General features: G+C 35.3%; 1 protein-coding gene across 1 annotated transcript in view; it reads left to right on the forward strand.

Moving 5' to 3' along the window:
* Positions 1–13,647, forward strand: part of DENND1B (DENN domain containing 1B) — a 219,192-nt gene that overhangs the window by 53,146 nt on the left and 152,399 nt on the right. The window contains exon 4 of the mRNA XM_081323441.1: positions 11,546–11,595. Within this exon, the coding sequence (XP_081179567.1) occupies positions 11,546–11,595 (50 nt within the window). The remainder of the gene's footprint in view (positions 1–11,545; positions 11,596–13,647) is intronic.

Raw genomic sequence — 13,647 nt, forward strand, 5'->3', positions numbered from 1 at the left:
ACTTTTTCAACTATTCATATTCGAAGAATTCAGAGCCCTAAGATGCTATCTTAATTAAGAGAGAGAAATGCTCAGTCAAATGTTCCTTCTTGACCAAATTCTTAATTCTCACAAAATTAAGTTGCACACTTGACTGAAAAAAGGCAATTTTATGACCAGTCAACAGAGAAGCCGACAGTGAAATCTCAAGTCCCGCGTAGGTCATGTCTCACTTAACTGAGAGTGATTTGCTTAACCACAGCAGAATGAGACTGCAAATCTCACCATCATGTGATGTCTCTCTAATGATTATGTTGATTAGAAATGGAGTTGCCGATCCCAATTTTGCTCATAAAGTGAGGATTAATCTATAAGGAGAGAACAATAGCTTTCCAGTTTACATGTAATCTACTTGGACAGGAAACTTCCTTTCTATCATAGATTGTCCTTTGCCAACACAAAATTACCAGAATTTCTGGAGGAGAAACAAGAACTCCAGACATGATCTGGAGAAGTACTGTGAAAAATACTCTCTGCCAGGAACAACTTTAGCTTTGTGAACTTCTGCTATACTAAGGAACCTGGTTTGCTTTTCCAGGGGTAATGCTCTTTATATTGTCTTTGCAAGAAAAAAAGAAAAGAAAAAGAAACCAAACCTGTAATAGGAACAAAGGCTCTTGGAATGACAGGATAAAAAATTCTTCAATAAATATTATATAGTAATAAGGCTTTGGGGAGTAAAGTCCATATTGAGTCCAGCAAATGCATTCTGTAAGAAGATATAACACTTGTCCTTATCATTGCTTATCTTGGATCACCATGCGGAACAGTGATGTGCTTCTTATGGCTGGCTGTCCTGCTCTTGAACTTTGGCTTTAAGCAACAGACTAAGCATGGATACTTCCTGAAAATTGGGTAGTTGGAAGGTGGTGTTTCCCTGTGATAGAAATTTGGGATATGTTTTTTTTATCAGCTGAGAGGCATGATATATAACCAGAATTAGGCATTGGCTGTTCAGTTATAGTTCAAATTTTCACTTCTCTCATGGGTGCTCACTTCTCTCTTAGCATGATTGTGAGGATATTTCTGTCCTGTTTCTGATTAACTGCAATAAAACCTAAACTTGGTTTCTGAAACTATTCAGCTTCATAACCTATGATTTGAAGGATGTTTACTTCAAAGAAAATTTAGCTAATAGGGAACAAAAAAAGTGGAAAAATAAAGATGGAAGAAGCCCATTTTCCTCTTTGCTTGTTTCTTCTTTTTTTTTCAACTGGACTGTACTTAAATGTAAACAAGGACGACCCCAAGAGAAACAAAAATTGTACTGTTTGTATATTTTATCCTTAATGATTCTGGAAAGACCCATAATTTTGTTATAACTTTACAGATGAGAATCGTAGACATCTCATGTGATATGATCTGATTTCAAGAACAATAACCCCAAACCTTGAAATTTTGGTGTGATTAGACAATTATTCTCAATGTTTGTTAAAATATGTACATGGCACTATGTAAATATTCGGAAGATACACATATAACAGATCTAAATGTGAACTATTCATTATGTTTTTATTATTAACTTACAGCTAATTATCACTCCAGTTGTTTTATACACAGAGTTAAGGTCTGATTCTTTTTTTTTGTAAGTAAATATTTTTGAAACCTTTCCTACTATTTGGTATCCAAAGAGTTTGAATCCTTCCACCTTGAATGCAAATTATCATTTGTACATAAATGTTTTATGTACCGCAACTATATAGTTGACATTTTTAAAAAGATCATTTTTCTTGCATTTGGAGGGACATGTGGCAAGTCCAAAGTCTTGTTAGGATCATGATTTTGCTTTATAGCATTTCCATGAGTCTGATCAGCATATGGTATAGGCAACCCTCATCTTGACCAAACTCTTTTGTTGTCTTGTTATTGTTACAGGTCTTAATGACAGTTGTAAGCCACAGTCCTGGATGTAGGGGGTGGTCTACCCTGGGGAGAAGAGGGAGAAACAGCAGTGTGGATTATGGAAATATGAATTGATCTAAGAAACAGCTCTCTCGTAATAGAATGGAGCTCAAAGAAAGACAGGAGAAACTGGAGAAAAGACGAAGGAATATGATGTGAAAATGATCATTTGAATGCTTTCCTTTTCATTACCAGCTGCTATGTTCTGGTGAAAAGGCATGCATTTGTATATCTTAAGGCTGGGTGAAAAAGGGCCAGATGAATAGAATTACTTGTTAGATATGTTTTCATTTTAAGCAAGATAAATTATGTGCATTTTAATAGACTGTATGCATATGTTACTCATTTTTATGGTACAGCTGTAATATTTGACACTAAATGAAAAACAAAAATGTTTATTTTTTATTGTGTAATATTTAATTAAGGACAGCATTTTTGATATTGCATATTAACTTAAATTGAATGTTGGATTTGGTCTATATTCAGTGCCTTATAAAAAGCTGATATACAAAAGCTAACTATTCACTGATGGCTATGTCTTTAAAACTCAGCGCACTAGACAAAATAACTAATATTCAGTGATAGAGTAGTATTTTTAGAATTAGAATAGGTTATTGAAGTTTCATTCAGAGTGGATTCCTTCATTTACTTCCAGCAAAAAGAGTATCTTATACTCAAATTGTATTGTTAAAGTCTTCCTCTTTTCTAAAATACAGTACGGTAATTTTCCTGCTTGCTTCTTTCAGTTAAATGTTGTCTTTCATCACAACATTTCTTAAATATGTACTTTCTATCTTGCTTACAAATGTTGGACAAGGATATAAGGCCTGTGATATGCTACAGTAACAGAAAACCACAGTGCTAACAGATATTCATGTTCAGGTAGCTAAATTGTAGTTTAAAATATTTTTTTGCTTTTTTGCTTCTTGGCCCTTTCTCCATTATCTCTCTTTGAGTATTCGGTATATTCTTAGTACACATAGGCTTTTTTATCAGTTTGTTTCTATACGTTAAAATGTATTTAATTTACAGATACATGGCATATGTCAAGGAATATATTGCAGATGTTGAAGGAATACTTTTGGATGCTAATGTTTGACATGATTTGGTATCACGGAAAAGGGGGAATTTCTTAGATCTAAAAAGGCCACTTATTTCTTAAATATGGGTAATGAATTGGAAGTACTTTCAGGTTCTAGAAGAAATTGTTTTTGTTATCCTGCATAAAAATTAGAAATTGTTCTTTTCTTCAATTTTTTTTATAGTTGCAGATCTCAAAGCAATTACAGTTTACTTTCATTCATATTTATCTGAATAATATATTTTAATGTTACGTTCATGTTTTCTGGGACTCTGAGGCTGTTTCTGATAGGCTGGTTTAAATAGGATGCCAACATTTTTTCTTAACCCACAGTTTTTCCAAAAATGCCATTCTTGGAACTTACATTGGTATCTGATTTTCATGGTGGCTTTGCTCTGTTTTCTGTTGTGTTTCACACATTTTTAAACAATAGCTAACAATAACTGCTATTTTGCCTTGTAATGCTTATATAAATTGGGAGCAGACTGAAAATTCATAAGATCTAGTATTTCATTCCATTGCTCAATCCACACTTATTTTAGTATTCACAACTTCCATATGGTGTTTCTAAAGCCCTGCAAAATGCATGCATTTGTATATCTTAAAAGCTGGGGGAAAAGGTGTGAGATTCCCTTCTGTCTCTGTTCTCCTATTTTCATTTAAAGATATGATGGTGTTATTGGATAAATTATTCATTTTTCTTACTATAGGCACCCTACTAATTAGATTCTATACCAGTATGACTCACAGAAGGTGGTTTTGAGTCTTGCTGTGTTTGCCAACCACAGGATGTAGTGAAATAGCTGCATATAACAACTTCAAGTCAGGTGTGTGCTCATTGTTTGGATACTGTTTCTGCAGCGCATCTCTATATTTTCAGTGAAGTCCTGCAAGTTTTTTTTCTGGTCTAGTTTTCAGTTAGTATGTCTAGAAAGCTTCTTTATATTTTTTTCCTTAAAATGTTGTCAGAAAACTTAAACTTTGCTCTGGAGTTGGCTAATTAATAAAATACTGATCTGCCATGCCTATCCATGTACAATGACAGATTTACAATAATAGTACAAGTTAGCTAACTTTCTAAGGTTGTTTGTTTGTTTGTTTACTTACTTATTTATTTTCATCCTGCCTTTAATGTTTTTATAAATAACTCAAGGTGACAAAGATATTTAATACTCTTAACTTCCTCCTGTTTTCCCCACAACAAGAATCCTGTGGAGTGGGATGGACTGAAAGAGAGTGACTTGCCCAGAGTCACCCAGCTGGTGATGGCGGAACTAGAACTCACAGTCTTCTGGTTTTTAGCCTGATGTCTTGAGCACTAGACCAGATTTTATCAGCGTATGTACACATATGCATATATACATAACACTTTTTATAATTCATAAGAAAAAGGATGAGGCCAGGATAAACAGTTGTAACAAAGATTTGTTTCCGTATGACATGAACCTGTAATTAGTTTTAATTGTATTTTTAAATTATACTTTTTAATACAACTTTTTATAGGTTGTGTTAAATCTCCCACTGCAGTGGAAGAGATTTAACACAACCTATAACTTTTTTTTGTTGGTTATCTTAAGGCATGAGGAGATAATTTGTGGGTTATAATTCTCTAGTTAACCTCCAGATCTCATCATCTAGTGTTATTCTGGAATTGGAGTTCTAGGATTGAGTTACATTTAGAGGTCTGAACACTCTTGTTTTGGTCTCCTGGTTGCTTTTAATTCCTTTATATATAAATTTGGGCTCTAATTGAAGGTGCTGATTATTACCCATAAAGCCCTTTTATGGTCTCAGTCTGTGGTGGCGAACCTATGGCACGGGTGCCACAGATGGCATGCAGAGCCCTCTCTGTGGGCACGTGCACCGTCGCCCCAGTTCTAGGCCTTCAGCTGGGTTTTATAAAACCTTTTCACTTTAGGCCTCCGCCACCTGTGCAAAAAAAAAAAAGGCTCAATTTCAACTTCTCAGGAAAAAAAAATCTCACACACTTGGAATTGATTGAACTTTTTAGTCCCACCCAGTCTGCTGTTACCACCACAGCCACGCCCACAAAATGGGCCATGCCCACCCAACGGGCCACGCCCACCCGGCACCCGACAATACATAAGTGGGTTTTGGGTTGCAGTTTGGGCACTCGGTTTCTAAACGGTTCACCATCACTGGTCTGAGTCCTCAGTTTCTGTGAGGCTGCCTGATGTAGATAAAATCTGCCTCCTTTATAAATGCAGATGAAAAGGAGTTACAGTGGGTCCCCCAACCTCCAAAGTTAAAAAGTGGGATTCCAGAAGTAGAAGTAGCTCTCTTACCGTTGATATGGCCTCTTTCTTACTATAATTTTACTGTAAATAGCAATACAAAAAAGTTGTTTTCCAGAAATGTATGAAATGAACTGGAATTTATTTTATTTTGTAATCTACACATCAGCAGGCATTTATTGGATGTGATAGCTGATTGGTACCCAGACCATTTGCTTTGCACTGGTGTAGTATGTGCATGGCCAGGTGCTGTAGTAAGCAACCTATCTGATTCATTCCATGCCAGCTGCATCTTTAAGACCTGGTACAAAGATAGTCACACAGAGAGCACATTATGTAAACAACCCCCCCCCCCCATTTTGGTAGATTGGTGGCTATATAAAGTTATTAATACATAAATAATGCAGGTATAAAGTTATTAGTACATGGCTAACAATCACCAGACTTTAGTGATCTAGGAAAAAATGAAGTGAAATGGCTCGGGGTAGTGGGTGGTGTAGTCATTGGAAGCAGCTTGCAAGTAGCTACTCATAAAGACTTCCGTAATTTATTGATCTGAAAAACTGCATTATACACGTATCTACATATTGTGAACTAGCTCCTTTGAAAGGTTTTCATGTCTTTAGGAAACTGAAGCTGTTAATAATGTAGGTTCTCCTTTAGTGTAATAATGAGTCCAGGAACTCCCTAAACTAGAACTCATTTTCTGTGGAGAAGTAATAATCTTTTTAGAATAGGCAGATTCCCCATTTAATATATCCTTCCACAAAAATCCCTGTCTTCTCAAAATCCAGCTCCAATGTATTCATTTTCACTGTACTGGCTAACCCATCAGAGTATTTATAGCATGTACCCGTTTAGGCCATGCAGACCCTTTCCTAATTCAGATGTTATTGAGAAATAGAGCAGTATATTACTACATTGATAGTACCTCAACTTTAAACCCCTGATGAATGCCTCAAGCAGCTTTGTATAGACGTTAAAGAGAATGTAATGTCTTGTAGGTTCCCATCATATAAAAGCCCTGATATCAAGGAAGTCATTATTTTGAGTAAGACTAGAACTATTGAATAGTGCTTTCAACCTTGTCTCTCAGACACATTTGAAAAAGTCTCCATGGTCAGTCAGATGCTGCTGAAATGTCAAGCAGAATGAACAGAATTATATTTCCCCTGTCTTTGTCCCATAGGAAACCATCAGATTATTCTGTGCTGATTAATTCCAGAAAGCATATTTGAACCTAGGCTAAAATTGATTAAAATAATCAGTTTCTTCTATTATTTTTTTAGCATAGTAACAAAACTGCTGTCTTCAAAACCTTGCTTTCTGAACAGAGGCTATTGCAGCCCAAGCACTAGCTGTTATAAATCTCTGGATCAAACTAGGATTCTTTCATAATTATATTAATTATTTCCTCTTTTAAAGTCTAGTGCAGGGGTAAGGCAGCCTTGGCTCTTTTATGACTCTTGAACTTCAACTCCCAGAATTTCTGAGCCAGCATGGCTGGCTCAGGAATTCTGGGAGTTGAAGTCCACGAGTCATAAAAGAGCCAAGGTTGCCTACCCCTGGTCTAGTGGAACCGCTTCATTACACAAAGATAGATTTATCACTCACTGGATTCATCCAATAATCTTTCCTCTGTTCCCTGTCTTCCGCATTAACTTGAATAAGCCAAGACAGGTAAAGTTGAAGACAGCAGGCTGTAGACTCCATAGCTATAAACATCTTGCTGTAGCAATAGAAAACAAACTCGTATAATTGAGCCAGGCAGTGAAATAGACACCTTAACTTGTGTCAAAAGCAGAGTGCAAATCTGTATGAAGATAAGCAATTTTATTCTTGAAGTGCTGTGAAATTTGTCACAAGTTTCCAAAAAATCCACTATGGGATTACCTGGGGCAGATGACAACAAGCCACTTTTAACCATATTAAAGAATCTGCTGGACTTCTACTTGAGAATGAAATGGAGGCTGTAAATTAAGTACTCTTTGCAGCCCTCCCTTTCATGCTGTAGCCCTGATTACGTGCTCAAGTGGCTGCTTGGTTAACTTCACAGTGGCTTTTACTAATTCTTTTTGCTGCATGAAATATAAGTCACAATAGATAGTATTGTGATACTGGTTTTCTCTTTATACTTGTTTATTATTTTTAGATCTACAAGCTTTCTAGTTAGGTGTAAAGCATTGAGAGCTCCCAGAGCTTGACATTGATGAAGGAAATTTTGTCGCAACTGCTTATTAAAAAGTGATATCTAACATGTCCACTGATAGCACTCCAAACTTAAAGGTAGCTGCCTCGGTTATATAAGGTTCCTGAGATTCAGTCAGCCAATTTCTTTTTCCTGCTTTACAGGTAGTCCTCGACCTATGATCACAATCAAGACCAGAATTTTTGTTCCTAAGCAAAGTAGTTGTTTAATGAGTCACACTTGATTTGATGATCCTTTTTGCCACGATTGTTAAGTGAATCACTGCAGTTATGTGAATCCAGCTTCTCCCATTGATTTTGCTTGTTGGAGGTCAGCTGGAAAGGTCACAAATGATGATCACATGAACTCGGAATGCAGCAATTGTTTTAAATATGTGCCTGTTGCCATACATCCACATTTTGAATATATGACCATGGAGGTGGATGTAAGTGTGAGGACCAGTTATAACTCACTTTTTTCAGTGCCATTGTGTGTTTCAAAGGTCGCTAAATGTATGGTTGTAAGTCAAGGACTACCTGTATATTAGAAAGGGTTAGGTAGGGAAGCTTTTGCTGTTCCTTCAGTATGTTGTTTTCACTTTGTGTTTCAGAACTTAGAACTGTTTTCTTAAAACAAATTCAGAGAAATATTTTTTTCTTTACAGCATGGAAACATTCACTATTTGTTTCCTAGTAATTAATTTAAGTGTGAAATTTTAAAACAACTTCTAATAAGCAAAGTCATTGACTGGTTTGTCTGACAGCTTTGGTCTTTACAGTAAGTGTAGTTGAAATTGTTTTGGTTGCAAGCTTACAGAATGCTTTTATTTCTCTAATCTACCTGGATTGCACCCATGGACATCCTGAATGACCATGTTGTAGCCTGGTATATTAACCCCTAGACATTTTTCTTTTTTACTTAAATCATTACCAAGAAAACAACTTTCAGTATCTCTTTATAGCACTAGTTACAGAAATTCTTTACTCGTATGTCGAATTGATCTGACTACTAGCCAAGGCATGACTTAAGTGATACGTTTAATGTCTTTTTGTCTTCTGTAGAAACATTATCTGTCATTAAGGGTATTTCAGCATTATACAGTCAACTTTAAAATGGGTATACTTTCTACAAATACATTCCTTAATTTAGTTTTTCAGCTGATTGCATATTCTAAGAAACTTTCGGGACAGCATCTTAATTTCCTTTATTTTAAAATTTGAATAATACCTGTAATTAAAGCAGAGAACTGATCCTTACAAGCCTAGGTAGCCTGCCATCTATTGATCTGGCTTATACTGTCAGGGGAGAAACAGTCAACTGCTGAGTTGCTTTGTCACTGACATAAGCTGAGAGGATTTTTTTTTTCTCCTATACTGTTTATACACCAGTGTATAGACTTGCTGGCTGGCTGAATTTTAAAGAGTGCAGAGGTTTAAAGACTTGTCCCCTGAGGGATGATCCTGCCAGTTGGGAAGCGAGCTGAGGCCATATTTTGCAGAAGTGTGTGTGTGTGTTTGTGCACGTGAACACACACACACACACACACACACACACGGATGGGGGAAGGATGGAAAGGAAAGTATTGAGTTTGTTTGCCCCTACAGTGTTGCAGAAAGGGCTGATATATCTATTACAGTGAAATACAATAATATCTGTTTTTCCTCTTTTCTATGCGTTTTTATTTTATGGAAGACCAGAAAACGTAACACTGGTGTTACAAATGTCTGCAAATACAATTCCTTAGAGATAGAATCTTATGTGCTTACTAATCAATATTGCGAAGAAATATAGTTTGTGGTGGTTTGTTAAACACAAACTTGTATTTATTACTGTGAAGGATCTAGAGTCTAAAATACTAATATTGTTGCTAAAAGGGGGGAAACACAGAATTCTCTACTATAATAAACTTGATAAGATGAGTAGCTTTTAAATATTATATTTAATACTTTGCCTTTTTTATGAGTAGCATTAATTTACTATCTCTAAGTAAATTGTGAGTCTTTATGTTTAACATCCCAATCTGATTTTAATGATGATTCATAAAATAGAGTGACAATCTTTCCTGAAAATATAGCATATTGGAAGGCCCAAATAAAATTCTAGGATTGCTTCCCTGGGACTAGCATCTAATAAATCAGTAGTCAGGGTTTTGAGCATGCACTTTCTTCCATTTCCTTTTCTTTCTACAATGATTTTGCCAATTTCTTGTGGCTTTCACTTTGAACTTACGTTGCGTTTGTACAGTACAAGCTTTGCATCTGGTTTAGAGCCTGAAACCTAAGTTGGAAGATTAGCTAAATTTAGTTATGAAAGAATATGCTCACACTGATGTAATATGAAATTATAGCCATATAACATGAAAATTAAATTTTCCCAGAAATAACTGATTATGACAATTAATTTAATATATCTGAAATCCAATTATGAGAAATGTATATTTTGCCTGATGTTGTTAATCAAATCTTAAGAACTAAGGACATAAGACATATGCTTGTAGGAGTGATTCCCCCCCCCCAGCTATATTAGTTCTTATAATACATGGGATGCATATTACCAAGTTCTCCTACCATCCTGTGTTTTATTGAAGTTGGAAAATACTTGACTAGGATCTGTAATTCAGGTGCATCCAGTAAGAAAACAATGATTTCTGTCCCACTATCTTAATCTGTGCTTCTCTAATGTAACTAGCCAATTTCCTCCAAATTTCTCCTACCCACTTCTTTTGTGAAGTACTAATTTTATACTAGTAACTGAAAGAAAATACAGGCATTCTTCTTTTCTTGTATGTTTTCCCCCCCCAGGTGATCTGTTCAGTTTTTTCTTTCTTGTAAGGGTCGAAGCTGGCAAGGTAGAATCTCTGATTCTCCTGCTTGAAGAAGCTGTTTTGTTAACAAGACAAAACAGATGTGAAGAAACTTCAAGGTGGGAAAGGAGCAACTAACAGCCATTGATTCAGAAGGTGGGAGGAAAGGGGGCCAGCATTTAAACCTGGCAAATAACTTTTATGTGGAGGGTAGGATGCTGGAGTTCTGTTAGATGGACCAGTTCTTCCTTATATACAGTGTTCTAATTATTTCAGTAAATTTACTTCTTCTGTCTGTCTGCGTGGAAATGCAGAGATAGCATAGCTGCCATATCCGATATGAAGTCCTGTCAGTCCTCTCTGTTAAAGCTTAGATTGTACATGTTCAAGCAGGAACTTTTCTTCATTATAACATTAATCTTTTCCGTGCATTTTACCTTAATGTCACTAGAAAACCATTTAATTCTGTGTGAATTTTAGTACAACATAGCTGAAAGGTGGCAATCCTATTTCTTATTTTATCATAGTGGCATTGAACACTTGGTAGTTATAACTGCTTCTTTTATTCTAATATTTTTCTTCACTTTATAATAATTTTCAAACCAGTATATGCCATTCATGTAATTAGAAATGTGTCACTGAGCACCATGTCAAACCCAGCAGAAAGAAATAGGTGTATAATTTCTATAAAATTACAGGTATTTTCTTTTTATTTTCTTTTTAATTGGCAGGAAATTTTGAACCTTGTTGTTATTGTAAAGGGTTAACTCTGTCCAATTTTCTGCACATAACAAATGAAAAGTTCCAGCTTTTAAAAACATTTGCTCATAAAATGCATATGCTGTCAACTTAGTTCTCTTTCCTCTGCTTGCATTTTAATTGAAACAACATTTGTATTTTTGAGCCAGGATCTGTCAGAAGTCCCTATGGCTAGTCTGTAGTACAAGTAGCAGCAGACGTGGCTTGCCCATATGGTACGGTGCTTCTTGTAAAATCCATATGGCCTTGTTGAAGGGAATCCCAGCAGGGATGTGAAGGGTGTTAATACCCTTCAGGCCAGGCCTTTCCCTCCTGGGGTTTCTGTGGTATTGTCTTTGCAATCTGCCAAAGCACAAACTTAATTCCTTTTTAATAATCAATTATTTTAATCCAGTAACATGCAGCATAGTTTCCTCTTCTTATCAAATATTGCTTGATTTTTGTGGGGGGGGGGAAAAATTGCAGGCCATATTCAGGTAATTGTTAAATACATATAACATTTTTTTCTGCTTTTACAGGCAATCCTCCAGAGTATACCTAAATTCTGCTTTCCTTTTGACATTACAAGGTATGTCTTATCATGGCTTTTCAATAAGTGAGGTTGGTGCACTGAAAACAATTTGCACCACAAAATATTGATTTTCATAGGAAAGTAGTGAATGGATTGAATCACTGTATTAAAAAAGAACTAAAGTGTTTTCTGAATTTAAATTTTAGTTTGCATCTTTGGTAGTAGGCAGAATGATCTTAGTATGCTTTTAGGCTTTTAATAGATAACCATAAATCTTTAGTATGCATTTCTTATTAATATAAAGTTGATAAGACATTGTTTATAACTGTACATTTACTTCCAGCCCTCAAAAAAAGTATACGTAAGTGAAATATCTCTTAAAGATTGTACAAATGTGTTCTGAGGATTGTACTTTAAATTTAAAATGGATGTATTGTGTGTTGTATATGTAGGTCTGCAATATTTATTCACATTTAATACTTTGGTAGAGCAAGCATGTGTTTCAGCTTATTAAGCAGTAGATTTTAAATGAAAATCATTCATGATTTTTAATACTTTTTTTAAAAAAATGTGGGTGACAGATGCCATTAGAAGAGGCATTGCTCCTCATTCTGTCATAGGAGGAATGCTTCTTCTGACAGTGGATGTTATGATACCAGCTTAGCACAATTATTGTTCCATGTGGAACTCTGTGCAGGCTTAATGAAATGCTTAATTATAACTTAACTTAGTCATTGGAGATTCAATGGACAGAATTCTTTACAATTTTTAAATCCAGTTGGAGGCCACATGTCAGGAAGAACAACTAAAAAAATTCCAAGCACACCTATTGAACTTCACAGCCAGACAAAGATTTGACTCTGAAAATTTGTCATACAGAAAACATTCTGTCAACTGTAGGATCTATTCCATATAATTGCATTTAGTTATGGATATTTTCCCTGCATAAGATTTTTTCATAACTCAAGAAACATTTGGGGGCATTGTTTAAATTGATTCGAGTTAACCAGTGTTGTTATGTATTACTAGTTATCTTCCAAATACTAATTGTTCTGTGTCTTTAATACAGTATTTTGAAATGAGTATAAGTTGAAAACCCAAATAACCAAGTGTAACAATTGGGAAATGAGAGAAAGAAGGGAAAAGATAATTTGGTCTAGTGCTTAAGGTTCCAGATTAGAAAACAGAAGATTATGAGTTCAAGTCCCACCTTAGCCATGAAAGCCATGGGTCACATTGGGCCAGTCATTTTTTTTGTGTCAATTCACCTCACAGAGTTGTTCTTGTGGGGAAATAGGAGGGGAAAGATGTGTTGGATATGTTTGCTACCTATTTGTAAAAATAATAAAGGCAGGAAACACACAAACAATTCTAACTATTCAGTGATACAGGGGGTAAAGATAAATCAAAACACAGGCATTGACTATGAGATCAAAGCCCATCCATTTTTTACTGTGTAGTTTTCACCCTACTCATTACATAAAATGGCAACATAGTAAGTCATGCTGGAAAATCAATGTGAATTAAGGAATTGAGAAACAGAAATGTGCAGGAAGGTAGGAGAAGACAAATCCAGATGATCATAATGGGTAAAGAGCAGTATTTTCAAACTTGGCCCCTCAGATTCCTGGGTATCATCCCAGCAAACCTAGAGTATACTAGTTAAGAAGACTTCCATATACATTTATGGTAGCATTGATATCAGAAATCTTTACTACAGGTATGTCAGTATAATTGAACTCAGTTACTTTATTACTTTCATAAACCATGGCATTGGTTACAGTTACTTTTTTAATTTGAGTAATACTTCAGCTATCTGAAGGTGGACTTTAGTCTTGAAAGACTTAAAAATTCTTAAATGTTTAAGGTGCTATCCAGTAAAAATTAATAAAGAATTATGTTTTTCTGTTACTTGAAAGTCTCAGAGTCAGATACGCTTTCACTCCTTTTATACTTGCATGTAACTTTGAATAAATCACAGAACTCCATCATACCAGTGTTGAGAAAAGGAATAAAACAAACTGAAAACAATGAGACTTGTAATTTGAAAATCAGTCTTTTTCTAACTGTATAAAGTAAGTTTCATCACATCAGAACTATTCTAATGGG

This window comes from Vipera berus (assembly GCF_964194415.1).
Source record: "Vipera berus genome assembly, chromosome: 3".
In the NCBI taxonomy this organism is placed as follows: domain Eukaryota; kingdom Metazoa; phylum Chordata; class Lepidosauria; order Squamata; family Viperidae; genus Vipera; species Vipera berus.